The sequence below is a fragment of the Artemia franciscana genome, chromosome 9, assembly GCF_032884065.1.
Source record: "Artemia franciscana chromosome 9, ASM3288406v1, whole genome shotgun sequence".
In the NCBI taxonomy this organism is placed as follows: Eukaryota; Metazoa; Arthropoda; class Branchiopoda; order Anostraca; family Artemiidae; genus Artemia; species Artemia franciscana.
Genome location: NC_088871.1, coordinates 19510479 through 19537553, shown reverse-complemented (window position 1 = coordinate 19537553; position 27075 = coordinate 19510479). Strand labels below are relative to the sequence as shown.

The following is a 27075-nucleotide window of genomic DNA, read 5'->3' as shown; positions in this document are numbered from 1 at the left end:
AGGCCTACTGGAACCTGTTTTACATAATGGGCATGTCCAAATACTTCCAAGTCTTTCATTCATTTTGCAGAAAATGTTGTATTCGGCTGTACTCATTCCTAGACATGTTGCACAGAGCCATTTATCACATTCATCACACTGAATGGCTGGCGAGGACTCACTCAGAACACAACCAGAGACAGCACACTTATCGACTCCTTTTTCGGGTGTTGCGGGTTTTAGGTGTTTTGAGCTATTGGACGCCATAATTTCAGAATGAGCGGCAACGCTGAGCGGAAAAATTCAACACTGATAGCGCTTAATGAAGAACGGGAAGATGTGCAATTCAACCACATGGTATTGTTTTAAAAAGTAGAATTGTGGCAAAGAATCAAACTTTAGCATAAAGAGCAAGGAATTGCAGAGGGGACAACCCATTTCATATACAGAGTAATTTCTGTTTGTTTTAAGTTTTAATATTGCTCCTTACTTTCAGTTTAAAAAACTAGTTTTTTTTTATTTAATTTCAGAATATTTTTGAATTAATGCATTTTTGATTTTGGCTCTCCACACATAAATCATTAAAATGAAATTTGCATATTAATTTTTTTTTGGCTAAACGGCTTTCTCTTAGTTTTGATGAGACAATTTTGAGAAATAAGGGGTGGGGAAGGAGGCCTAGTTGCCTTCCAATTTTTTGGTTACTTAAAAAGGCAACTAGAACTTTTAATTTTTAACAAACGTTTTTATTAGTAAAAAATATACATAACTTAAGAATTAACTTACATAACAAACTTTTATACTCTTATATTTTTTTTATTATGTATATGAGGGGGTTTGTCCCCTTGTTAATACCTTGCCTTTTAAACTAAATGTTAAGTTTTGTCCCAATTCTTTAAGAATGACCCCTGAATCAGAAAGGCTGTGGAATAAATAGTTGAAATTACCACCACTACTACTAGGCCTATATCATCTACAAATAATATACATGATAGCCTGAACCAATCCAAAGATACAAATGGGGCTCCATTATTTTTTCATAAAACTGTCTAAATCATTAACAAACAAGGAGAAAAGCTTTGGGGATAAAGTACATCCTTGTTTCACACCCAAATGAGACATAACTAGTCTAGAAAATTTTCCCATCACCTTTACAACAAACTTCACCCTCCTATACATATCTGCTATTATTGCTACAAAACAAGACGGCAAGCCTATTTCTAACAGGCTTTCAATTAACAACCTCCTATTTACTGAATCAAAAGCACTTCTCAGGTCTAAAAAGATACAAATAACAACCATTTTTCCATCTCAATATTTCCAAAGTAAAAATATGGTCAATAGTGCTGAATGTCAATCTGAATCCCACTTGTACTGGACTCAGTATTTCCTCTTTATCTAACCAATCTCTTAGCCTAAATTCCAAAACCTTATTTGCACAATAGGGGAAGGGGGGGGGGGGGTGCATTATATCAAATACCTAACCTAACCACCTCTATATATAATTTAAATGTAATATTAATTTACACAATATTAATTTAAATGTAATTGCATCATAGTTTGTTTCACAAAAGAACCTAACTTTACTTATTGAGTGTGTTCTGAATAACACATAATTACCTAACAACCATATTGATGCATAGCTTAGATTTTTTTGTTATGCATTGATGTACACAATTCTTCTCAATTCTTATTTTGATAGCAATACATGAGGGTTTGAGTTTCACATTATTTTGCATAATTGCATAGCCTACTAGTTTTGACCCTATTTTCTAATGTAGCAAGAAGTTAGGCCTACTTAAAAAAGAAAAGAATTGTACAGCAAGTGATATCCTGATTCAATGTCTGTAGCTGGGAGTGTTACAAAACATTGATTCTTCATTTGAGTGCAAAAAACATTTGATTCTTCTTAAGTTTTTCTTCTAAATTTCTCCAGGTAGGCTAATCATTATAGCTAGGTGTACTGTGGCTAAGCTTACAGAGTCACACCATTGACCCTTATCCCAACCAAAATAACAGCAACACCAGGCCTTAAACTCCTAAGCTTAGGTTTTCAAGCCTGGAGTAGCCTACAAGAAACTTTGCTAGGAGGGCTCAAATGTATCTATAAATTAATATTAAAAAGTTGTTACAGGCTACCAATAAACTCCAAAGTTTTTTGAAGCACTTCAATGAATTACAGGATTCAATCTAGCCAAGGCTAGCTTAAGTAATTATCATTGAATGTTTTAAATCAGCTTCCAGAGTAACACAGTGTTTCTTTCTGTCAAGTGGGATTGAACTAAGCTTTCTTTGAACTATATACATTTTTTTCTGGACAATTAGACTTATTACTCACTCTAGGCTATGCCATCTCTACAAAACAATTTACCACTGACTTTGGATAGGCTAGCAACTGTCCAAGGATTACTGGAATTTAATTAGAAGCTTCCTAAAGCAAGACCTGAAGACTTCACCCCCAACAAACTATTCAACCAAGCTTCTCTAGATATGCCCAGCAGATCACATTAATGCTTGAACTTTACCAATGAATTTTTTATTAAAAATCATTTTAAGGTCAAAATAAGATTGTTTACCATCACTGATTCTTTGAACAATTGCAGTTCCATTCTCTTCCTTGCATAAAGGCTCATAGTCTTCAAACTTTTGTGTGTTAGCCATCATAACAGTTTTATATTATTGTAGTGATGATAATGATGTTAAGTTACTTAACTAAAGATGCTCTTTAACTATCTTTAGCAAAAGTTACTGAAAAAATTACTTTGAAGTAACTTTTCTGTCGTTCCAGCTGCTAAATAGCCTCAGCTGGAACAGAAAAAGTTACTTTTAGTAACTTTTCCGTAACTTTTAGTTACTTTTTGTCTCAGCTGGAACACGCTCTAAAATTCCTAACTAGCTAGTCTTAAGTAACTGAAATTACTTGTAAGTCAAATTTTCTCTTTACATTTTTGTCTTGACCTTTAAAAGGTCAATATTTAGTAATGCCTTCCTGCAAGGGAAGCCCTGGGCCTAATCATGCAAGAGTAGGCTTAACCTGACATACTACAAATTGCTAATATGGAAGTAAAGTTCATTTGTGATGCAAATGAATATTACTCTTAGATTCAGGATGTAATTCTGGGTATATATATATATTTATATAATGAAAGAAGAAATTAGGTATCCAAGCCTAACCTGTTGTTAAAAAATAAATGCATTAGGAATTTTGAAAAATTTCTGAAACCCTGCAGAAATAGTGTTGGATTAAATTACCTTAAATCGTAAAATTACCTTAAATCACAGCTTGGAGCGATATAAGGATTATCCATCCTTGTGATGCTCCATGAGAAAAAAAAAGAATTCATTTGGTGTAGATTGTGGCTGTTAGATTAGACTCTTGTAGAGGACTCTGCAGCTTCCCAATTGTAAAGGAACTCCTGGCAGAGCCATTCCCTATCAAGGTGGGACTTGAACATGTCAATTGAAGTAGCAGAAACTGTTTCTTCAGAGAGCTGGTTCCACATATTGATGATTCTTTGGCTGAAGAAGTGGCTTCTATGTCTACTCGTGGAACGCTGCAAAGAATGTCCTCTAGTACCAGAATGCAAAGGCTGTGCAAAGAGACTGGGGAGGGTATTTTAGAGAGGATTTTTTTTTGGTTAAAATAATGCCACCTCTTTTCCGTTGGTATGTCAGCATTGGCAGCTTCAAACAATGTAGTCTTTTTTTGTATGGAAATTTATTCATGTTGGTAACCATCTTAGTGGCACAACGCTGGACATCCTCAAGCAACTTCCTATCTTTCTTGAAGAAAGGGGCTGCCAATGACATTCCAACCTCCAGGCGTGGACGTACAAGCGCCTTATATAGCTTCATAAGAACTCTAGGGTGTTGGCTGGAGATGGTTCTTTTTATGATACTGAGGGTTTTATTTGCAGAAGATGAAACAGACTTAGCATGGCTGCTAAACTTTAATTGGTGATCTACAATAACCCCAAGATCTCTTTCATCAGAAACAGCAGAAAGGAAGTTGTCTTGAAGGAAATACTTATGATGCTTGTTATTTTTGCCAAAATGAATTACATGGCATTTGTCAACATTGAAAGTCAGAAGCCACAATAAAGTAAAGGTAAATGTTTATTTTCATCACAAGCTGTCAAAAGTGTGTATTACTGCATATAGCAAGATCCTCATGATTGCATATTGTTTCTTTGTCATTATTTGAGAAGCGCATCCATTGTTTAGCTTTCTAAAATTGGTCAATGTTCCTATTACCTGAAAAATTGCTTAGGGTCATGAAACTATTGTTAATAATTGTATTTTGACTTTTGGAACATCTTTTCTCTCTTGCAAAACTACTGCAAACTCACTGTTATGGAGTTATTCATGCCCAAATATTCTTGTATTTATACATATAGAATTGCAATCTGTAAAATTCTAGTTAACTGACTTCTTGCTATCTTGGAAAGGGTTTAGGTTAGGAAAATGAAAATTACAGGGATGGGTCTACTGGCTAAAGTATGTCTTGGGAAGGTATTTTAAAGAACCCCCCTCCACTCCTTCTCCCTCTATAGGGCCCTGAAATTTGCCTACATGACAGATCTATAGGCTACCTATTAAAATTTTGGCAAAACAACATTTTACCTTAATTTTCAGGTACTAGTTGCTTTTTCTCTGCCTTTAGCTCTGAAAATGCAATTCCTGTTATTAAAATAGAATTTTGAGCCATATCAATGTTTTTTTCAAAATTTGTATTTTGAAAAATAAAATCATATCTTTGAAAAGATATCAATCAATCAATTTATTTATAACCATCTACAAAAAAGAGGGTAGAACATTGACTTTGCCTTAAGGTGATGGTACATATACGGAAGGCACTTTACTATACAAAAATTTACCCCTCTTTTATATGCTTCAAATAAAACTTGGGAAAAAATGCAAGAGTCGAAAGCACAAGCAACATCTAAAGCACAAAGGATAATATGGGATCTACTTCTTTCTGCATCAGCAAGAACATTCATTAAACTAAAAAGGGCATGCTCCCGGCTAATACCTTTTTGGTAACCAAACTGGTGGGGTGAGACATAACATTTAGAAACAATTTCATCCAAAATAACTGAGTCAAACAATTTAAAAATAGTACAAGAAACCATTATAGGTCAGAACAAATTACATGCAGTAAAATCCTTTTTGCCTTTTTTTGGGATAGGGGTTATTTGACCAACTGTAAATTGATAAGGAACAACTCTGTTTTCAATAGACATTTGAAAAAGTAGAGATAAATGATTAAAAAGAAGAGCACTTGCATAATCAAAATGTCTGGCAGTAATTCCATCAACTCCCATGGAATTTCTTTTCTTTAGTTTTTTACAATAAAACGATATCTCACTTAACTTAATTATAAATGTTGAAGGTTTGTGTTTTTTCAGACAAGCACTTAATTCTTTTTCAAATTTTGACTCAAGAGCAGGATTGGGAGAAGAAAACTCATGCTTATAATAATTTATCCACTCAGGCTCAGGAATATTATTTGCACTATTGTGTTCACAAGGGTATTCAAATTTTTTTCAGAGCTTTGAAGGGTTCTCTACAATTTTATGAGTGTTCTTCTCAATAAGATCAACCATATGTTTTCTTAACACTTTAGCAAAAAAACGTTTAGAATGTAGCTGCAAACCATTTATAGTGCCAGACTTAGGTCTGTCGCAATCCTTCCAAATATTCAGCCAAATTTTAGAAGACTTGCTTGCAGAAATAAGGGAAGGGTTTTTTGACCAACCCTGAACTTGAGAGCCTTTCCTAATATACTTGCACAGGACAGCTGAAGCTTCAGCACACTTTAATGCATGGTTAATTTCAGCTAGATAGGTGGTAAGTCAAACGGCTATTTCTTTTTCACTAAGGCCTGAGCATGTGCACAACAAATGAAAGGGCACCTTTATTTTATTTAATATTCTGTCACATGCAAAACAAAACATCTTGCAGTTAACTTCTTTCCAGTCTTTTATATAAAACCACTTTTTATCTGGCTGTTGAGGGGCATGAAATGAAGCATTTATTTTCAACTTTATTGGAAGGTGATCCAAATGAAAGCCATCACAAATTACCTCAACAGTTTCACAGGGGAAAGATGCAATAAAATGATCAAGGTTAGAAGTTGCTGACAGGACACCAATAAACATGAAAGTTTCTGTTTTGGTCAGCAACTGAGTAGGAAGGGGGGAGGGAATTCAGAAGGAGTTGGGTTCTTGGTGATGAACTGTCTGTTAAGTCACAATTAAAGTCTCCTGCAATCAAAACTCAAGCATTTGGACACTTTGAAACTCCCTTCACAAAACTCGCTAGCTTTTTGCAAGCATTTATGAATTTATTCTCTGATTGCAAAGAGCAGTAATTAGTTGGCAGGTAAACGTCTATACAGATTAGGTCCGAAAATTCGGCAGCAATGAAATGGTCATTTGACTCAAGGAAATTGATGGAAAATTGTGAAATGATAGCTAATCCGCCTGAAGGTCGGCCACGGCTCTTATTCATTTTAGCTGGGTGAAATAAGAGATAAGAATTCTGTGAAATACTGAGTAGATTTTTCCTTTCATCAGACAAAAAATGTTCTTGCAGAAAAATTATTTCATTTGTACTTAAAAGTTCAGAGAGGACTAGGCCTTTGTCAACCACTTTGCCATTGATATTCCATGATAAGAGACTTAAGGCTCAAGCCATTATGCTGACTTAACTTTACTTAAAAGTCCTTGGGCGACTGGACATTAGAAGCTGTAACAGGGGTGATCCTGCGATTTCCACAATGCACACTTCTTGGGCCTTTGACAAAGAGATGTTTTGGAGCTTGGTTGACCATGGTCACTGCAGACTGCGCAAATAGCTTCATTTTTGCAGCTACTGGATATATGCCCGTAAGCTTGACACTTGAAACATCTTACCAGGAGGGAGAGATACTCAGCCACTTTGATCCTCCCAGAATCTATGACTGGGGGATTTTCTATGGCATTCATAAGATCAACTTTGGTTTCAAATTTTAGTTGAAACAAACAGGTGTTGCAAATCTGTTTTGAACTGACACATTTAGGAATCAGTGCGCAAAGTTCATCATTATTTATATTGCTGGGAACAAATCGAGCAATACCGAGGTGAGAGGGGCTCCTGATTGTTGCAGAAAGAGATTTATCACCAATCTGAAAGACCCCAACAAGAGTTTCTGCATCAGCCTTGCTAGCTGTAACAACTCGCCAATTATCTTTTCTGGGCTGAACTTCGACAATTTTAGAGCACTCTCTGCCACACATTTTTTGCAAAAAGTCTGTCCTCAAATCTGACTTTGTGAGGTCAGAGGGCAAATTCTTGAGTACCACTGCATATGAGGGCTTTGTTTCAGTAACTGTAGGAACAATTGAGGGGGCGGGAGGGTCCTTATTCATGAAATTGTCTAGCTTATTACAAACTTCTGTAACTTTTCTGGTGATTACCACAGCTATCTCACCAGGACAGATAGGGACCTCGTCAGGTTCAACTATCACAAAGACTGGCAGTCTTTTGTGAGCAATGTTACATTGCTCACAGAGTTCAAGTACCTTTAACTTTTTGTTAATATTGTCTTTGGTACTTTTTTTAATTGACACTCTATTGGTGTAGTGAGCAGAAGACCACAGTATCTCCTTAGCCTTGATTATATCGTCCTTTGTAAAAAAAAACTCGCATGCTTTACGACTTATCTCGTCACTCTTATTTCCAGCTTTTTGAGCACAATTTAAAAAGTTCAAAATCGCATTCCAAACTAATTTCTCTGACATGGCTATCACAGATAATATGTCATTGAAATATATTCAAGTTCTTAAGTCCTTGTACGAAAATCTCTTTACTTAATAAATCACTAAGTCCCAAGGGAATTTGCACTCAAATACCAAAACTATCAATTAGCCAACAAATGAAAATAATTCGATTATGAATGATGTTTCAATAAATGTCAATAGGGAAATCAGACCAGCTTGAGCTTACTGTATTAATAGATTATATCCAAAATAAGGTGTTTACCAAGCGAACTCTCAAATAAGACTTAATATGTATTTGCATATCTTTAAAACCTTATAGAATGGAATTGAGCAAAGTTATGAAGCTGAAAACAATTTGTTGTACTTAAATTAAGCAAAAGATCTATTTTGCAAGGTTTCACATTTATAACACACGTATTTCTAAAGGTCATCAAAGGTCAGGGCCCTCCAGAGGGAGAAGGAGTGGAGTTGGTTGCTTCAAAATACCTTCCCAGGACATAATTTAGTCTGTAGATTCATCCCTGAAAGTTTCATTTTCCTAACTTAAACTTTTTCTGAGATAGCAAGAAGTCAATTAACTAGAATTTTACCTTAGGGTAAAATTTTAGTTAATGTTGCCAAAGTGAATGATATAGCACTTGGTAACATTGAATTCAAGAAGCCAGGCATCAGCCTTTTGACACAGCAGTTGAAGATTGATTGGGTTTGGGTTTGATCTTCACAGGACAATGTTGGTCCAAGAAGCTTCGGGTCGTCTGCATAAAAAGTTGATTTACTGCTGACAATGGAAGGAGCATCGTTGATGAAGATATTAAATAGTGTAGGACCCAAAACACTTCCCTGAGGAGCTCTACTTAGAACATTTATAGAAGACAAAAGAATACAATTACCAGAGTCATCAAATAACTGACCACATTGAGATTGTAACTAAAGAAAAACAAGGATCCAGAGCAGGGATTTCTCTTCAAGCTTGACTACACATGATTTAATTGCAAGTTTCTTGTGACCTGCTTTGTCAAAAGTTTTATAAAAATCAAGCTGAATCATGCAGGCTTCCCCATATCAAGCAACATGGTGATGGGATCATACAATTCAAGAAGATTGGGTTCAACAGATCTTCCTGAACAAAAGTCATGTTGTGAATTCTTTAAAACATTATTTGCTTCAAGGTGTTTAACAACTGCAGAATTGATTATTCTTTCAAGAACCTTAACAGCTGCTGATGTCATGCTAATGGGTTAATCATTTTCAGGAGGGCCCTTTCTGCCTTTTTCAAATATAGGAATGATATGTGCAGTTTTCCAATCCAGGGATAATCTGGAAAGATTTAATTATAATTTTAAACAGCTGGGAAAGAGGCTGACACAAAACTATACAATATTCATTTAGGATACATGGGTGACTGCTGTCAGGACCAGCTGATCTGTTCAGTTTGAGGGACATAAGTTCCTTTAAAACTAATGTATCAGTAATCAGTATTGGTTCCACCTTATATGATATCCTACATAAAGCAGGTGTAAGATAAACAATACAGGTATTAGAGGAAAAAAAAACAACAAGAAATATTGATTGAAAATTACAACTTTCAGCTCAGGATCAGCAACTGAATGACTATTATGCAGGATATCTGGGACTGTGCATCTGCTGCTATATTTTGGAGTGGCATTATGCCAGAAAGATTTAGGGTTATCCTTAATATCCTCAAGCCTTCTATTCAGCTCCATTATTTGATTGGTTGTCTGATTACAAAAAGATTTGAGGACTTGATGATTTTCTGTGGTCTTGTAATTTCTATAGTGATTCCATGTTCAGTGTTTTCTGTTGGATAGTTTGCTTACTTTTGTAGTTAGAAAAGTTAAACTTTTTGCATGAAAATTATGGTGCAAGACTGCTTTATGGAGAATTTCTGTGTTTTACATTTGACCAACTCTCATCAATATTGTTAGTAATAAGCCTTTTCCAGTTGACATTGATAAATTTTCATTAGACAAGTTTGTAGTTTACATATTTTTGTTGCTTAGAAGAAGGTTGTTTTGTAGGCAGACATAAAAAAAAGGTAAAGGATACAGCATTAGGCTTTACGATCTCTACCGGTGGTGCTGATCTCTGTTTCTTGGCCCTTCAACTCCAAATAATTACTTCATGGTTGCTATTACCAACAGTTGTGGCTATTACATTCTTAATAAAATCGTCAGTATTCCTGAGAATAACCAGATCAATAGTGTTAGAGACTTGACCTTTCCTGAAATGAGTTGATTGTGATATTGTTTGGTAGAGGGAATTATCAGAGAGGACAGACAAAAAAAGAGAATCTCTAGTAAAAAAGCCAGAACCATCAATTCATTGGATTTCAGAAAGATTAAATTTCCCCCAGAAAGGCAAGAAAAATTAGACACCACATGAGATAAAATTGCAGCTAAATTAGATTCAAAGTCCAGAACACAGGAAGCACTGGGGCTTTTATTGTTTGATTGTGTATTTTTATCTAAACAGACTCAGTTCTATTAGTAGTCAATGAACTAAAATGAATGAGACTAACCTCTGGTCCATCTCTTGTTTATAAGCACACTCTTCTGTGGCAAAGTCAGGAATTCCAGTTAGAAAAGAGTTGACAACCATTGACTTTGATTTGATCAGGAAATAAGACTGACAAGATGTTTTTGGTGAAACTTCTGTAGTTGCTGTAACATTCACTTCTTCTGATATCATACAAAAGGAAAGTTCAGAAAGCTTATTAGGGAGGCTATTAACATTGAGCTCAGGAACCTAATTCCTTGTGAGGTGGAAATCTGAGAGAATGCAGGACTGGAGTAAGCGGGAACCAATGGACTGGTAAAGTTGTTGGATACAGCATTATAAAATGACAATGAAGAAACAGCAGGTGAACAAGCTGTTTCAGAAGAAACAAAAGAAATGTCAGTATCAGACAGGGAAACATTAATGTGATTGCTACTAGACAGTTCAAGAGACAAAATTTGGTGGTGCAAGTTAAGAAACATTTAAACAATTTACAGAGGTAGAAGGAGACATATATATTAGTGGGACATTGGAGTGGTCAGGGGATTGCTCTAATAAGCCAGTTCTTTTAATGATGGCACCCATACAAATTATCAAATTGACCTCTCCATTAGCTTTTCTGTGTTTCAACTCCTCAACTAGAGCTCTGTGCTTTATTCAATCTTCCTTTGGAGTATCACCGTAGAAACTGATTGCTCCTTTTGTTTCAAAGGATTTCTGCATTATTTGCTTTCTTAATTCAGTTGATGGCACAGAGAAAAGGAGAAGAGGGGCAGCTATTAGGGGCTTGGTGGCTACTTGAAAGTTTTTACTTTGACTGGGATGGGAGGGGGTACTGATGTAAACCCCATAAGTGTGTAACAGATAAATTATATAGAAAAACTGCATCATCAGTCTGGGAAGGATTCCATATACAACAATATTCAAATGTCTTTCAACATTTGTTTCAGTTAGTTGGGCTTCAGGAAGTTTAGACTATTGAGAAGACACTGTAGAAGCCACTAGGTCCTGAACAGTTTAAACAGAGCACACTGATTGTACTGTATTTTCAATGTGTGATACTCTATTGGCAATACCACTAACCTGAGCAGAAATATCATGTTTAATGACAGTTCTCAGTTGGGAAAGTGATTGGGTCAACTGACTAGTGGTGGGAAACTCAATTTTGAGATCTTCCCTGAATTTCAAGGGATTATCCATAACAGAAGCTAGCTTTGCTATCATAGCCTGCTCACTAAAGGAGGAGGGTTGATTTTGCTGGCTGGACATGACCATGATGAAGTAAGTGATTGCATCATCTTGCTTTATAATTAATATTTGCCAGAGGACAGGCCCAGACAATCATCACAAATCCACTTATGACAAATGTCATACTGTATGACTACTACTATTGCTTTTGGGATGCTATGTTAGGGGATGGTTCATTGACCAAAAAGACAATATTTGCATGTTACTACTACCATTGCCACTATTGCTATAACTGATACTATTACTACTATTATAGCTAATACCACTGCAACTACTGCTTCCAAAGCAAGCACTACCAAGGTTGAGAGAATGGAAATGGAAATGTAAGGAAGTGTTGGGGGAAAAGTTGAACAAATTAAAAGATACTATGTGTATACAGATTGTTAAAAGAGAGCATTAGCAACATCTTTACAACAGGCTACCACTTCAACCTGAGACTTCCATGACATTCTGGGGGGATGTTCAACTGGCCAGAAGCCAACATACGTATACTACTACCACTTCAACTACTGCTTCTGAAATTAGTAATACCAAGGTTGAAAGTATTGAAGAGAAAATTTGAGGAACTGTTGAGGGGAAAAGTTGAACTAAATCAGAACATACAATATAGATATAAATTGTCAAATGACTTACCAGCACTATCTTTGGAACAATTTACTATTTCAAGCTGAAACCTCCAGCACATCATAAGAGGAGTTCAACCAGCCAAAAGGCACCATGTGCATACTACTAATGATGTTAATTCTGCTGCTACTGTTGTTACTGCTGCTACTGTTGTTACTACCACTACTACATACAACATTAAAAGTAAAACAGTTCAAAATTGGGATGAAACCTTTTTATTGACAATGAACAGATATAAAATTTAACTGGATATTTCGAACACATATACAGTGTTCATCATCAGCAGTAATACTGCTGATGATGAATACTGTATATGTATTCGAAATATCCAGTTAAATTTTATATCTGTTCACTGTCAATAAAAAGGTTTCATCCCTATTTTGAACTGTTTTACTTTTGTCACGGAAAGGCAGTGTGGTTTTCGAAGTTATCTGATACAACAATACTACTTCTGCTGCTATCACCACTTCTATTGTGATATTAGCACTATTAAGACTAAGTTATGAAGGTGAAAATTTGAGAGAATATAGAGAGAAAATTTGAATTAAATCAGAAGACACTATATGAATGCAAAGTGTCCAAAGGGTTCATCTCCTGAATGGATTAGGGTATTAAGTTGGGGCTTTCAAGGAATGCTTAAAGGGGAAGATCAATTGACCAAAAGGCAGTATTTGCTCACAAACTACTACTATTGCTGCTCCCATTACACCTTCTGCTTCTGTGACAAGGATTGCAAAGATTGAGGATAATGATGTGAAATTTTGAGGAATATATTGAGGGAAACATTTGAACTAAACCAGAAAATAGTATGTGAATAAAGATCAGCAAAAGATTGCATTAGCAATACCAAAAAATTAAAATTGATTAGATTGGAATTGAACATTCTAGTACCCTTTTTAAGAGTCAAAGTGATCGGAGGGTAACCAATACCCCTCCCATGCCCATTAATTTTCTAATCACATCCAATCAAAATTTTGATATAGTCATTTTGTTCAGCATAGCTGAACAATTCAGTAACTTTGTCTATTAGGACGTCAAACCCCAACAGGCCTTATAATCTTGATTATGGTGTTATATATATATATATATATATATATATATATATATATATATATATATATATATATATATATATATATATATTATGTATTATGAGAAACAAGAACATTAAACTCAAAATAAGGATCGCTCTCCCCCCCCCCCCCATTATACCACTAGTGTCATTTGTACTTCACTGAAAGCAAAATATATTTTAAGCAATTTCAAAGCAAAAGTAGCATAAAAAGAATTTTTCCCAAGGAAAACTCAGGGCTGTATTCAGAGTGAAGGGTTTAATGAGCTTCAGCTGCCCCCCTCCTTTCACTCAAAGATTAATTCTACTTCAAAAAGATACAGATATAGTCATTTTGTTCAGCATAGCTGAACAATTCAGTAACTTTGTCTATTAGGACGCCAAACCCCAACAGGCCTTATAATCTTGATTATGGTGTTTATATATATATATATATATATATATATATATATATATATATATATATATATATATATATATATAAACAAGAACATTAAACTCAAAATAAGGATCAGACTTTATACCCCCTTCATGCAAAAAAAGGTAAAGAATATGGCATTGGACTTTTCAGTCCCTACTGGCGGTGCTGGTCACTGTTTCTTGGCCCTTCAGCCAGGAGGTAGAATGGGGGGGGGGCCACACCAGTTTAGGATGGGGGTCTGTTGCGTGAATCTGCAAGCTCAGCCAGAGTCAACCCAGCTCTAAATGGGTACCTGGAGAAATCTGGGGAAGATAAACAGGAAGGGTCTGCGAAAGCACAGGATGGTTGGCCCCCAACCCCCCATTGCACCTCCTGGCTGAAGGGTCAAGAAACGGAGATCAGCACCGCCATTAGGGACTGTAAAATCCAATGCTGTATTTTTACCTTTGTTTTACTTCATGCAAAATATCCAAAACATAGGATCCAGAGTGAAGGTTTTTACCAGGCTTCAACTCCCCCCACCCCTCCTCCACGCCCAAAGGTTCAGTTCTACTTGTAAAAGAGCTACAAAAATACATACAAACAAATTTTGATGTGTGAGGTTGTTTTTGTAAACACCCCTTAGGGTTCAGGGTTTACCTTAACCCCCAAGTGAAGGGTTTATCAGGTTTCAGCCCCCCTCCCCTCCAAAGATTAAATTCTATTTATACAAATTTCAAAAATACAAATAAACACATTTTGATGTGTTTTGTAAAGTCTTTTTCGTAACCTCACTTTTTTGTAATAGAAAATCCAAACGAAAGTATCCAGGGTGAAGAGTGTTACCAGGCTCCAGCTCCCACCCTCCTTTCTCGAAGGTTTACTCGTAAAAAAGCTATAACAATACATATAAACAAATTTTGATGCGTTTTGTAAAGTTGTTTTGTAACCTCCACCCACTCCCTCAAAAAATCATACCCCTCCCCCCAGAGAAATTAGATATGGCCCTCTAAAAATTAAACTGTTTTAAATACATATTGTTTTTAATGAAATATAGTTTAGAGTTTGTAAAAGAAAGTGCAACAATTTTCTTTGCTTAAAGGAAGTTGCAGTTATACCACCTTGTCTTCTTGTGTTTTTCAGTAAGATAATGTTTGAAGTTATTTTTGAAGAATTCATTATTGGAAGGATCGTTTCAAAATACAAATGTCAAAACTGAAATAGGAATTCTCTCCGAGCCTCCCCAAGTGTTAAACATGTAAATATTTAATTTTTTATTAACATTGATTAGTCCTGGGACTTCATTCTTCTTTGTTTTGTTGTTAATGTTATAACAAATAAAAGCCAAATTAATTTTTATATCAAATAATTTTATAATAATTGAAAACTAGAATTCCAGTAACAATCAAGATCAAACAAAAGTAAATATACATGTTTAAAAAAAGACAATTTTATGTCTAAACTCCGTGTATATCGGCACGATGGGACCAGATATATTTTGACAGCTTTTCTTAAACTATTTATTGCTCAATGTTACAATGATAAAAGAGATTTTACTTAAAATATATTTCAGTAAAGCATATTTGACACTTGCACTATAATTGGGGTGCAAGTGGGACGATTTCCCAGTTCATATTACTAGTAATTTCTGTTAGTTTTGTGTTGAATATCAGTTTTATTTTTGGCACATTATAAGTTCATTATTGGTTTCATTTTTTTTAATTAAGTCTAATATCAGTTTCTTTTAACTTTATTATTTGTCTTTTTTTATCTTGTTTTTTTCATTAATTGTAGTTTTTAGTAATTTTTTGTTCGTTTTGAGTTTTTGTTGAATATAAGTTTTATTTTTGGTACATTATAAGTTCATTATTGGTTTCATTTTTTATTAAGGGTTATATATGTTTCTTTTACCTTTTAGTTTATTGTTCATTATAGTTTCTGTTATTTTTTTTTTTTGCTCTGCTCATGACATAGCTTTGCTCTTTACTTTGTTAACTACACTTTTTTTTTATTTGATTAAATTATGAAAAAGCAAGAGTCATGTTATCAAAGAATATAGTTCAAACATGTATAGTGGACTTTATTTATCCATCAGGTGGGAGGGGTAATACACTATTAAGAATGAGGTAGTTTTCAGAATTTTTGTTTTTGGCACCTGTAATATAATAAGGTACAGAATAAAACAGCTCAGAATAAAATTTGTGAAGGAAGCAATTGTTATATCCGCTAAAAACATAAAAAGGTGCATTGGTTGGAGTTTTTAGCTCCTACCACAAGCTATGTAAAAAAAAAAAAAAAATAGAAAGAGCATTGAATTGATATTTTAATAATAATGAGCCGTTTGGACCTCTACAGATTTTGAAATATAATTTGTAAGGAAATAAGTCAAGAGATATTTCTCAGGTGGAGCTTATATTTTGGGGCTATATCTAGGAACTTGAGGCTTGATATTTGAGTCTGTATAGATCATAGAATTACCAAAATTAGGTATAGACGTCAATTATTCAAATATATTCAAGTTCCATTTTATGTCATCATTTTAACTGACTATGTACATAAATTATCAAACTGTTTTTAACAATGGCTATAATAAAGGAAGGAGGATATACTGAAGCCATATTATTCATTTTTGAACCACCTACAAAAATTAGGGAATACTCCTTAAGTAAAAGTTTATTAAAGAGTTTAAAAGCCAGACCTCTTCTGTTTGTTATTGTTGATAGCCCACTCTCTACCTGGAAGAATTTGGGTATTTGTGGTTTTCTGTAGACCAAATATGGATATCTCCTAGCCAAAATTTGTAAACCAAAAACATATTTAATTTTTGGTTGTTTCATATTCGTTTTTTCTCTCGTCGGAATTGAGAGGGGGGACCCTCAGAAGTTGATTTTTGAACCAATTTTGTTCTAATTTTCATGCGCAAATTCCTTGGAAGTTTTCTATTGGATGGTATGATTTCATTGTACATTGTTTTTTTTTTAATATGTTATTCTTCAGTCATGATGCTGTTAAAGTAAGTTAAGAGTAATGGAATTTATTAAGTAAACTGTTTGCCCAATTGAACCTTATCATCTAAATCCTAGATCAAAATATTGACCCGACAATAAGATTAAATTTATTGAATTCATCCTTTCCTTCAAAAGACAGTGTTCACTACTTCCTCCGCCCGCTCTGATCAGTGCTTACACCCATCACCAGAGCTGTCATATGAATTCTTTTGGGACTCCTATTGTCTGCATTATTAATTCATAATGGCCACTGCGTTTGTTTAATGTACTTGTAAAAAAAAGTGGCGTTTAGCCTTGCTTTGGCCAAGATTAGTATTGTTATTTTATTAATAAATGGCCGTGTTTCTGACACATACCCACATATTTTAATGAAAAGAGTGGCCTCATCCCTCCCTCTCATCTTAGTATCATCGTAGAGTACTCCCTAGAAACCTCGTCATATTTTGTTCAAATTGGAATTTTGAATTTTATTGGAATTGGAACAAACATTGGAATTTTATGACGTTAAGGTTCTCTTTTTTTCGGTTTATACATTTGCAGCACTATTGGTAACTATGTGTGCTCAACTTTTTCTTATGTAGTCCAAACATTTTTTCCTCAGACAAACAGAAGTTTGTGGTGCAAACAAATGACTATTTTCTTGTAAAAAATGTATGCAACTCTTGGTTTTTATTACACTGAATTGCAAAATACCTGTCCATCCATAGTTTCTATCTCTATGTCACCAGAGCCTAAGTACTAATTTGAAAAATATATAGCTAATGAGTGTTTCTTGGAGTATGTCCTTTAAAGTGTTAGTTTTAGAAAGCTAACTACTTGTTTCTTCATGGAGATTTTGCAAAAACCTACTGGCTACAGTCAAATTCCTTCTTTTCAGCAACTTCTGCTTCCCTTTGGTTTTCTACATTTGGCATCCAAATTTTCAGTCAGAATTGATTACAAAAGGTTCTTCTCTTTTTTTTTGCTGTGAATTAATTTACAATGGTCCAGCTTCATGTAGAAGGTTTACTTTCCTCAGGTCCTGAATTTTTGAAGGCATCTTTGGGTGCAAATGACTCTGAAATGGTCAGTGGGTTTTGCTTCAAGGCTGAGTCACATGTACACAGTGTCTATGGCACACTTCTTTTCAAATCAAGCAAATTTTATGTAGAACTGCAATGCCAAGACAATGATGCCTCCAAGCTCTGTGATATTGAATGTAAGTGGAAGAAAACGCTAATGGTAAAAACAGAGAAATGGCAACTGATGATAGTGATGAAGATTTTCCATATTTTCTTCAGTCTGATGGTGATAAACCAGTTGAGTTTAGATTTGGAAGTGGGGAGATAAATTTGTCAATGCCTGGCAGCAGTTCTAACATTAATGAAGCAAATCATGAAGCTGTAGACCATATTTTCATTGAAGAACAATTTGTGGAAGACTTAGATTCGAAAAACAATCAAACAAAAAAGATTCATAAACTGGAAAAAGTGGACTTAACCCTTTATAAAGGTGACAAAAAACATCAAATATATGACTGTCAGAAATGCCCAGAAAGCTTTTCTAACAGAAACACTTTTGTCAACCATTGTTCTACCATCCACAGTGTCCCAGTTAATCATGTATTTGATTGTAATATTTGTGGAAAAATTTGTAAAGAGTTGTATATATTAAAAATGCATCAATCTTCTATTCATGGAATTGAAGTGCAGCCAATTACCTGTGACCTATGTCAGCATATATCCCCAACACGTGCTAATCATAACTACCATATGAAAGCAAAACATTCTGAAATTCCCCTTGTCTGTAACTTGTGTGGGAAAAGCTTCTCAGTTAGAAGCTCTTTAAATAGACATATCCGGTCACATGCTGGAGTTAAAGCACCAAAATTATTATATCCAATCTGTGGGGTATGTCTATCAAGGCCTGATTACCTAAAGGCTCATATTAAGGTACATACAGATGGTCCTAATGCACATAAATGTGATGAATGTTGTGCTGTTTTTCCGTCATTTTGGAAATTAAGAAGTCATAGACAACATCACAGATTTGTAAAGGTTTTTAATCACAGTTTTAATGCTGATCCACTTCCATAGCTCCTGCAGGATACTTACCCAGTTACAGAGGTTCAAGAATATTTGAGGCTCATAATGGCATAACTCGGGGCCCAATCAAGAATTAGAGTTTATTTTGTAGTGGTAGAATCACTATACGTAAAGCTTGAACTGTCATATGTTACCTTAGAATTAGGGAGAACTATCTTGTTAAAATGCTATATTTTTCTTCTATAAGAAGTTGAAAAGATGATTCGTCTTTTGTCCCAATATTAAACCGGTAGCTATTATAATTATTTGCTATTTTGTCATAAAAAAGGTCTTTTCTTTTTTTTTCTTTTTTTTTGACTAAGAGAAAAAAAGTTTCAGAATTGGAGAATTATTTAGGAACGGTGACAATATCGTGGATTTTTATTTCTCTTATGAAAGAAATAGCTCAGCAATGTTTACTACTAAGTGAAATTGTCTGCCTTGACTCTATCCTTGATTAATAAAAAGCCACATGACAGTAATCAACTGAGACTTTTGATAAGCGATCTTGATTGTTTTTGGCAAGTAACTGAAAGCATTTGATGGGAGGACATACTCAAATACCTGGTTTTGATTCAGCATCTTGCAAGCTAAGGAGAACAACCTTTTGACAACATTTTATATGGGCTTCTGAAAAAAAAACAGAAGAAACAGATGAAGAGTACAAATAATGTTTTATTCGTCTGCTATTAGTTGATATAGCAGAAGATCAGTCATTTTTCAGTCATAGAATTTCTAATTAGATTGACATCCTGGAAAAGCTTATGCTATACTTTTATGAGCAATATAGAAAGGCACAAATCTTTGCAAAGACAAACGTTTCCTGTTTGTAAAGTTAATTGTATAATTTGGCCTTGTGTTTCACTGGAACTAGATATTTCATCTTAATCCAAACAAGACGAAAAATGAAGAGTATAAAAATAGAGCAATATGCCTGCTTTGTATTTTTAATTTTTCTTCATTCATTTTGTATGGAAGGGGTTCACTTTATAGGCTTCATTCAATTGGAAATTAAAAGTTCCATTGTCATATTTAAATTGAAAGTGAATAGAGGAAAACCAGTCCTCATGATATGTACTCTTTGCTACTTTCTCTGCTGTTTAACTCCCCACCAAACATCTGATCAAAATAATTACCATTTACTATGTATAGCAAACTAAACTGAGTTTTGTCTTTGTGGCTATGAAACTGGATTTTCTCAGCAAAATTCTTGACTGTGTTCTGAACTGAATTGAATCAATTGAATGATGAACAAGTACAAAATATTTAATTAAAATGTACCTGCATTGTAGTTTGTTTCATGAAAGAACCTAACTTCACTTATTGAGTGTGTTCTGAATAATGCAAAAGTACAATTACCAGTGATGACTGGAATCAGTATTTTGAATATAATATCATTCATATTGTACAACCACAACATTCTCTGCTACTTTCTCTGTCGTATACCCCCCCACCCCGCCAAACATCTGATCAAAATAATTACCATTTACTATGCATAGCAAACTAAATTGAGTTTTTCTTTGTGACTATGATTGTGTTCTGATTTGAATTGAATCAAGTGAATAATGAACAAGTACCAAATAACTAATTAAAATGTACCTGCATTGTAGTTTGTTTCATGAAAGAACCTAACTTCACTTATTGAGTTTTGTTTTTGGCATCAGACACACCTAGTAAAGATTACAAAAAGTTGTAATCATGTTTAAAATAAAAGAAAAAAAATAAACAAAAACTGTGAAGTGAAAAAAAAACTGCCATTTCAAGCTGATTCGGGAATGGTAACTATTATTTTGACTGCTCTTGATTGTAAACTTTATTTTAAAACAAAATTATGGAAATTTTTATAAAATATCCTGAAACCAAAAAACAAAAACAAATCTGCTATATATATATATATATATATATATATATATATATATATATATATATATATATATATATATATATATATATATATATAAATCATCACTAGCATTAAATACAAGAGTAAATTGAAATAAGGAAGAACAAAATACCAGACTGGTTTGGATTTCAGCCCCCATTCCCACCCATTAACACCAAAGACAAAGATTTTTAAAAGAAATAGAATTTCCGTAAGATAAATTGTGGGATAAAAACATTGAGAAAACTTGGGATTTTGTTCTTCCTTATTTTGATTTACACTTATATTTAATGATAGTGATGATTCACAGATGAAATTGCCGAGATGGTCCAAACAAGGGAAGTAACATTGTGTTTACAAGACAGCAAGATTGTAGAAAAGTCAACACTTCTTTTTCTGAGTTTGCTGGTCCATCTCTTGGGACAAGATAAGAATTTAGGCATTATATTTTTGGAAATAAAATATCCGTAAGCTAAATTGTGAAATAAAATCATTGAGAAAATTTGAAACTTGGTCCTTGTCCAATTCTATGACTATTTACATGTAATTATTTAATGTATGTTCCATTTTGGTGTTCTCTGAAACACGTCTCTATTTTGGACAAAAATGATCATACTTTAGGACAAATATATATGAAATATATATGTATATATACATATATATATATATATATATATATATATATATATATATATATATATATATATATGTATATATATATATATATATATATATATATATATATATATATATATTTATATATATATATATATACATATTTATATTCATGCGTTAGAAAGTCTGTTGGTTGGTTTTTATTCACTGATTTTATTTGTAGATGTCAAACCCCCTTTTTTCCCCCAAGAGCACACTTAAGTGCTGACACCTCACCATTAAAGTTTTTGATGGGATTCAGCAGATTTCTCAAATTGGATGATAATTTATTTTTACTGAAATTATGATTTTAATTAAAACAAGAGCTAAGAGCTCATATGGCACTTGTGACGAGGCGAGAAGAGCTAAGAGATCATATGGTATGAGCTCTAACAAAATTCGATGAATCAATAGATTGATTTAAAAAGGAAAATAAGAGGCTTAATACCGGTCAGGATTTAAAATAAGAGCTCTGAGTCACGATGTCCTTCTAAATATCAAAATTCATTAAGATCCGATCACCCACTCGTAAGTTATAAATACCTAATTTTTTCTAATTTTTCCTCTCCCTTTAGCCCCCCAGATGGTCGAATCTGGGAAAACGACAATATCAAGTCAAATTGTGCAGCTCCCTGACACGCCTACCAATTTTCATCGTCCTAGCACGTCCAGAAGCACCAAACTCGCCAAATCACTGAACCCCTCCCCCCAACTCCTCCAAAGAGAGCGAATCCAGTACGATTCTGTCAATCACGTATCAAGGACATTTGTTTATTCTATCCACCAAACTTCATCTCGATTCCTCCACTCCAAGTGTTTTTCCAAGATTTCCCCCTCCAACTCCCCCCAATGTCAAAAGATATGGTCGGGATTTGAAATAAGAGCTCTGAGACATGGATTCCTTCTAAAAATCAAATTTCATTAAAATCCAATTATCTATTCATAAGATAAAAATACTCCAATTTTCACGTTTTCCAAGAATTCCGGTTTCCCCCTCCAACTCCCCCCAATGTCACAGGATCTGGTCGGAAATTAAAATTAGAGCTTTAAAGCCCAAGACCCTTCTAAATATCAAATTTCGTAAAGATCTGGTCACCCTTCCGCAAGTTACAAATACCTCAATTTTCAAAATTATCCCCCCCCCCAATTCCACCAAAGAGAGCAGATCTGGTCCGGTTATGTCATTCACGTATCTTAGACAGGTTTCTATTCTCCCCATCCAGTTTCATCCTGATCTCACCGCTTTAAGTATTTTCTAAGATTTCCGGTCCCCCCCCCCAACTGCCCCCTCCCTAATTACGCTTGATCTGGTTGAGATTTAAAATAAGAGATCTGAGTGGCGAGGATCTTCTAAATATGAAGTTTCATGAAGATCTGATCACTCTTTTGTAAGTTAAAAATACGTAATTTTTTCTTATTTTCAGAATTAGCCCCCCCCCCGATAGAGCGGATCCGTTTCAATTATTTAAATCACGTATGTAAGACTTCTGCTTATTTTTCCCAACAAGTTTCATCCCGATCCCTCCAATCTAAGCGTTTTCAATGATTTTAGGTTCCTTCACCCCAAACTTCCCCCAATGTCACCAGATCCAGTCAGGATTTAAATTAAGAGCTTTGTGACACGATATCCTTCTAAATATCAAATTTCATTGAGATCCGATCGCCCGTTCATAAGTTAAAAATACCTCATTTTTTCTAATTTTTCAGAATTAACCCCTCCCCCAACTACCCCAAAGAGAGCGGATCCGTTCCGGTTATGTCAATCATGTATCTAGGACTTGTGCTTATCTTTCCCACCAAGTTTCATCCCGATCCCTCCACTCTAAGTGTTTTCCAAGTTTTAGGTTTCCCCCTCCCAACCCCCCTCAATGTCACCAGATCCGGTCGGGATTTAAAATAAGAGCTCTAAGACACGATATCCTTCTAAATATCAAATTTCATTGAGATCCGATCACCCGTTCGTAAGTTAAAAATACCTCATTTTTTCTAATTTTTCAGAAATAACCCCCCCAACTACCCCAAAGAGAGCGGATCCGTTCCGTTTATGTCAATCATGTATCTAGGACTTGTGTTTATTTTTCCCACCAAGTTTCATCCCGATCCCTCCACTCTAAGTGTTTTTCAAGGTTTAGGTTTCCCCCTCCCAAATCCTCCCCCCAATGTCACCAGATCCAGTCGGGATTTAAAATAAGAGCTCTATGACACGATATCCTTCTAAACATCGAATTTTATTGAGATCCGATCACCCGTTCGTAAGTAAAAAATACCTCATTTTTCTAATTTTTCAGACCCTCCCCCCCACAACTTCCCCAAAGAGAGCGGATCTGTTCCGATTATGTCAGTCATGTATCTGGGACTTGTGCTTATTTTTCCCATCAAGTTTCATCCCGATCCCTCCCCTCTAAGGGTTTTCCAAGATTTTAGGTTTCCCCCCTCCAACTCCCCCTAATGTCATCAGATCTGGTCGGGATTTAAAATTAAAGCTCTGAGACACAATATCATTCCAAACATCAAATTTCATTAATATCCCATCACCCACTCATAAGTTAAAACTACTTCTTTTTTTCTATTTTTTCCGAATTAACCGGCCCCCCACTCCCCCGCCCCCAGATGGACAAATCGGGAAAACGACTATTTCTAATTTAATCTGGTCCGGTCCCTGATACGCTTGCCAAATTTCATCGTCCTAGCTTACCTGGAAGTGCCTAAAGTAGCAAAACCGGGACCGACAGACTGACAGAATTTGCGATTGCAATGTCACTTGGTTAATACCAAGTGCCATTTAAATGAAGTAAAATTGTTTTTTATTGTAACAAATTATTGTGTTTCCTTATAATTTTACAAAGTCTTTCTGTTAAAATAATCCATCAGACATATTTTACTGGGTGTGTAACTCATTTCCCTCACTACCTCTATGAAATCTCAGTGTCTGGCAAATTATCTAAACGTAGCACGTTCCACTTAATATGTATTTGTATTTAAACAGTGCTAAATTAAAAAAGCTTTTGAAAAGGTATGTACTGTTTTTAGGACTAACTTTGATGGTCATGTTTTGGTTTAGGTCAAGTAAAGCTCAGATCCTTAAGAATTATTTTTAATCTCCATTTGTTGGTAAATATTGGACAAGAAAATATTTCCTGTTTTTCCCGAACTTTTGGCATTTGCTGGCTAAGCCTTTTATACCCTTCAAATTCTTTTAACGTATTGACATATAAAACAAAAGAAAGATTAATTATAACACGGAAACATTTTATTATTTCATATCTTTAACAATTTCCCCCATTTTTATAGATCATTTTGATGCTTGCTTTAAGTAATAAAGAAACCAAAACTAATGGAACACTTCCCTGATTTCTCTGGGTTAGAAAAAAAATTACATAGTGACTTCTTGATCATCTTAAACAGTACAGATTAAACTAAATTTGTATGCGTTTTCCATATTTATATCTTTCTACATGAAGAGTAGCAATCTCCATTGTCCATGCAGTATGCTGGAAAACCTCGTCTGTCAGAAAACTCTAAGCAGAGCTATAGTAGTTGAGTTTGTACTGTTGAATGGTCATTGAGAAACGTTTGATGAGGTGAAACAGCAAATAAATTGTTCACCAACTTTTGTGTTTTCAAAGACTATGACTGAAAGATTTTACTAGACGATTATCAGTCTTTGGAAACATGGAATTGGAACAGTCTATGTTGCTCTTAACATTTGGTAATTCAATAGAAATGCAAAAATAAATGAATCAGTGGTATATATGGCCAAGTTTATAATACAACCAGCTGTTAAAATCTAAAAAGAGTATCATTGATTTTAACATAAGATATTTTGATGGAATATACCAATCGCTTAATGCTGGGAAAAGTTAAAATAAAGAAATAAAAACATGTTTCATGTCTTTTGACAAGCATTTTTAAATTAAAACTAATTTGGTATTATTTCTTTAATTCAAGTTTTTCTGAACATTAATTTTTAATCACAAGAAGAAGTTCCTGAGAATTTCAGAAAAGAGCCTAAAGCCCCCCCCCCCCCCGAAAAAATAGGACTAGTTGAAAAAAACACCATTGAAAGTGCCAAAGTCAAAAAGGATTGACGGAGGACTTACAGTCCCCACCTTAAACAAAAGGGGAATATCATTTGTGAATGTTTAGAACTGATGTCTTATTATTTTTCTGCTCTTTTGAAGGGTGATTGTGTTGATCCACTGGTTATATAATATTAGAAGGGGGCTCATTTGAACAGAAATTAAAATGTCTGTTGCTCTTTCATCTTTCAAGCAATCAGTTTTTTCCATAGATAAAGGTTTTAAAAGAAAAATTAAGTGCTACATTAAATCGAAGTTGATCAGAAATGAAGTCAAGTGATGATTCAAGCATCAAACGGGCATAAACCACTATCAAGAAATAAATCGAAAACCAAAAGAACAGAAATTACAATTTATGTCCAAGTCAAACTTAACACGAACAGGAATTACAGCAAACTAGAGTAGGTTTAATGCCCCGTTTCAGTGGTGTTGTTTGGGAGAGAAATTGCCTCCCTCCTAATTATTTTGAGAATAAACTATAATTCATTAAGGAACTCTAAAACCGCCGCTCGTTTTAAGCTTCAAATTCGCTCTTTACTTTGAACATATAATTTTTAATTGATTCTAGCTTAATTTCAGTGTAAAAAACGAGAAAAATAGTGGTACACTGCGATTCCTCATTAATATTTATACAAATATACTGCCTTTGAAGTCTTATCATCAAGGAAATAGGTCATCTACTTCTTACATAAGATCAGCAAAACATGAATCAGGGAGAATTCTGCACTTGTTTGGAGGTCTAGTGCTTGAAATACATTATACTGAGAAACAAGTTCGACTGTAATCAATGTCTAAACTAGATCTACGTTGCATGGGCAACGTGAGGTGTTGCGGCAACCTTTGCTCGGCTTCGCCGAGTAAAGTGTTGCGAGAGCAACACTTTGGTTTTGTTTCCTCGCTGCGACTAAACGCTCAAGTTGTTAATCTGTAAGGATGCTAAAATACATACTAGGTACACCAACTCGCAAAAGTTGCAAACTCCTCATTGCTAAAGATGATTGTAGCCTTACAGCCGATTATTACTTACAAGTCCCTTACATGTCTTACCACTGGAACCAAATTGGTCTTACCATCAAATACAACGGAAACAAAAAATAGGTACACCAACTAGTAAGAGTTGCGAACCCCTCATTGCCGAGGATGATTATGAGCTAACAGCCGACTGTTGCTTACAACTCCCCTATATGTCTCACAATTGGTATCGGCCTATTTTTGGTTTCAGTGTGTACCTTACTACTGAAGTTGTCAACCCCTTTAAACTTTCAAACTGGTATATCTCATGAAGGAATTTTTGTACAAAAAAATGGATGACATATACTTTGATCAGCTCATCAAAAGCTATCGACTGCCGTCGAAAAAAAAATCTATCTGTCTTAGTTCAAAAGTTGACTTTTTTGCCGTAGGCCAACTTTCTAACATCATCACTTAGAAAGGAGCAAAGGATAAACTCTCATTTCTTTAGCAATGAGAGAACTTTTAAAGTTTAAGAGGCACATCTGATACCATTTCTCTACCGCAATCCCAAGTGCGAAAAACCGAATGATAAACTCAGCTGAAATCACGAACAGAAATGGGTAGAAACAATAGATGGCAGCACTTTCGGACCCGTGGGAAAATGCCGCTTTTTTGCTTCTCTAAATTTTTCTATTTATCACTCAAAGAAGATATATTGGCTGTAGGGCAGGGTAACTGTCGCATATATTTAACACTTATAGATTTTAGTCCATCTTCAATTTGAAACTGGTGCCTGCCTGCTTGCCTGCTTGCCTGCTTGCCTGCTTGCCTG

At 34.7% G+C, this 27075-nt stretch overlaps 2 protein-coding genes across 3 annotated transcripts in view; both read left to right on the top strand.

The window, feature by feature from the left end:
* The first annotated feature begins 310 nt into the window (after positions 1-310).
* The window catches only part of LOC136031109 (zinc finger protein 62 homolog), a 49793-nt gene continuing 23028 nt past the window's right edge, over positions 311-27075 (top strand). Inside the window, exons 1-2 of one of the 2 annotated variants that reach the window (XM_065710418.1) lie at positions 311-429; positions 3897-4087. The gene's annotated coding sequence lies outside the window, so the exon portion shown is untranslated. The remainder of the gene's footprint in view (positions 430-3896; positions 4088-27075) is intronic. The other variant, XM_065710419.1, reaches the window with a different exon arrangement.
* Positions 17374-27075, top strand: part of LOC136030782 (uncharacterized) — a 33929-nt gene continuing 24227 nt past the window's right edge. Inside the window, exons 1-2 of the mRNA XM_065709826.1 lie at positions 17374-18685; positions 25869-26069. Coding sequence (XP_065565898.1) covers positions 17847-18685; positions 25869-26069 — 1040 coding nt within the window. The 5' untranslated portion in view covers positions 17374-17846. The remainder of the gene's footprint in view (positions 18686-25868; positions 26070-27075) is intronic.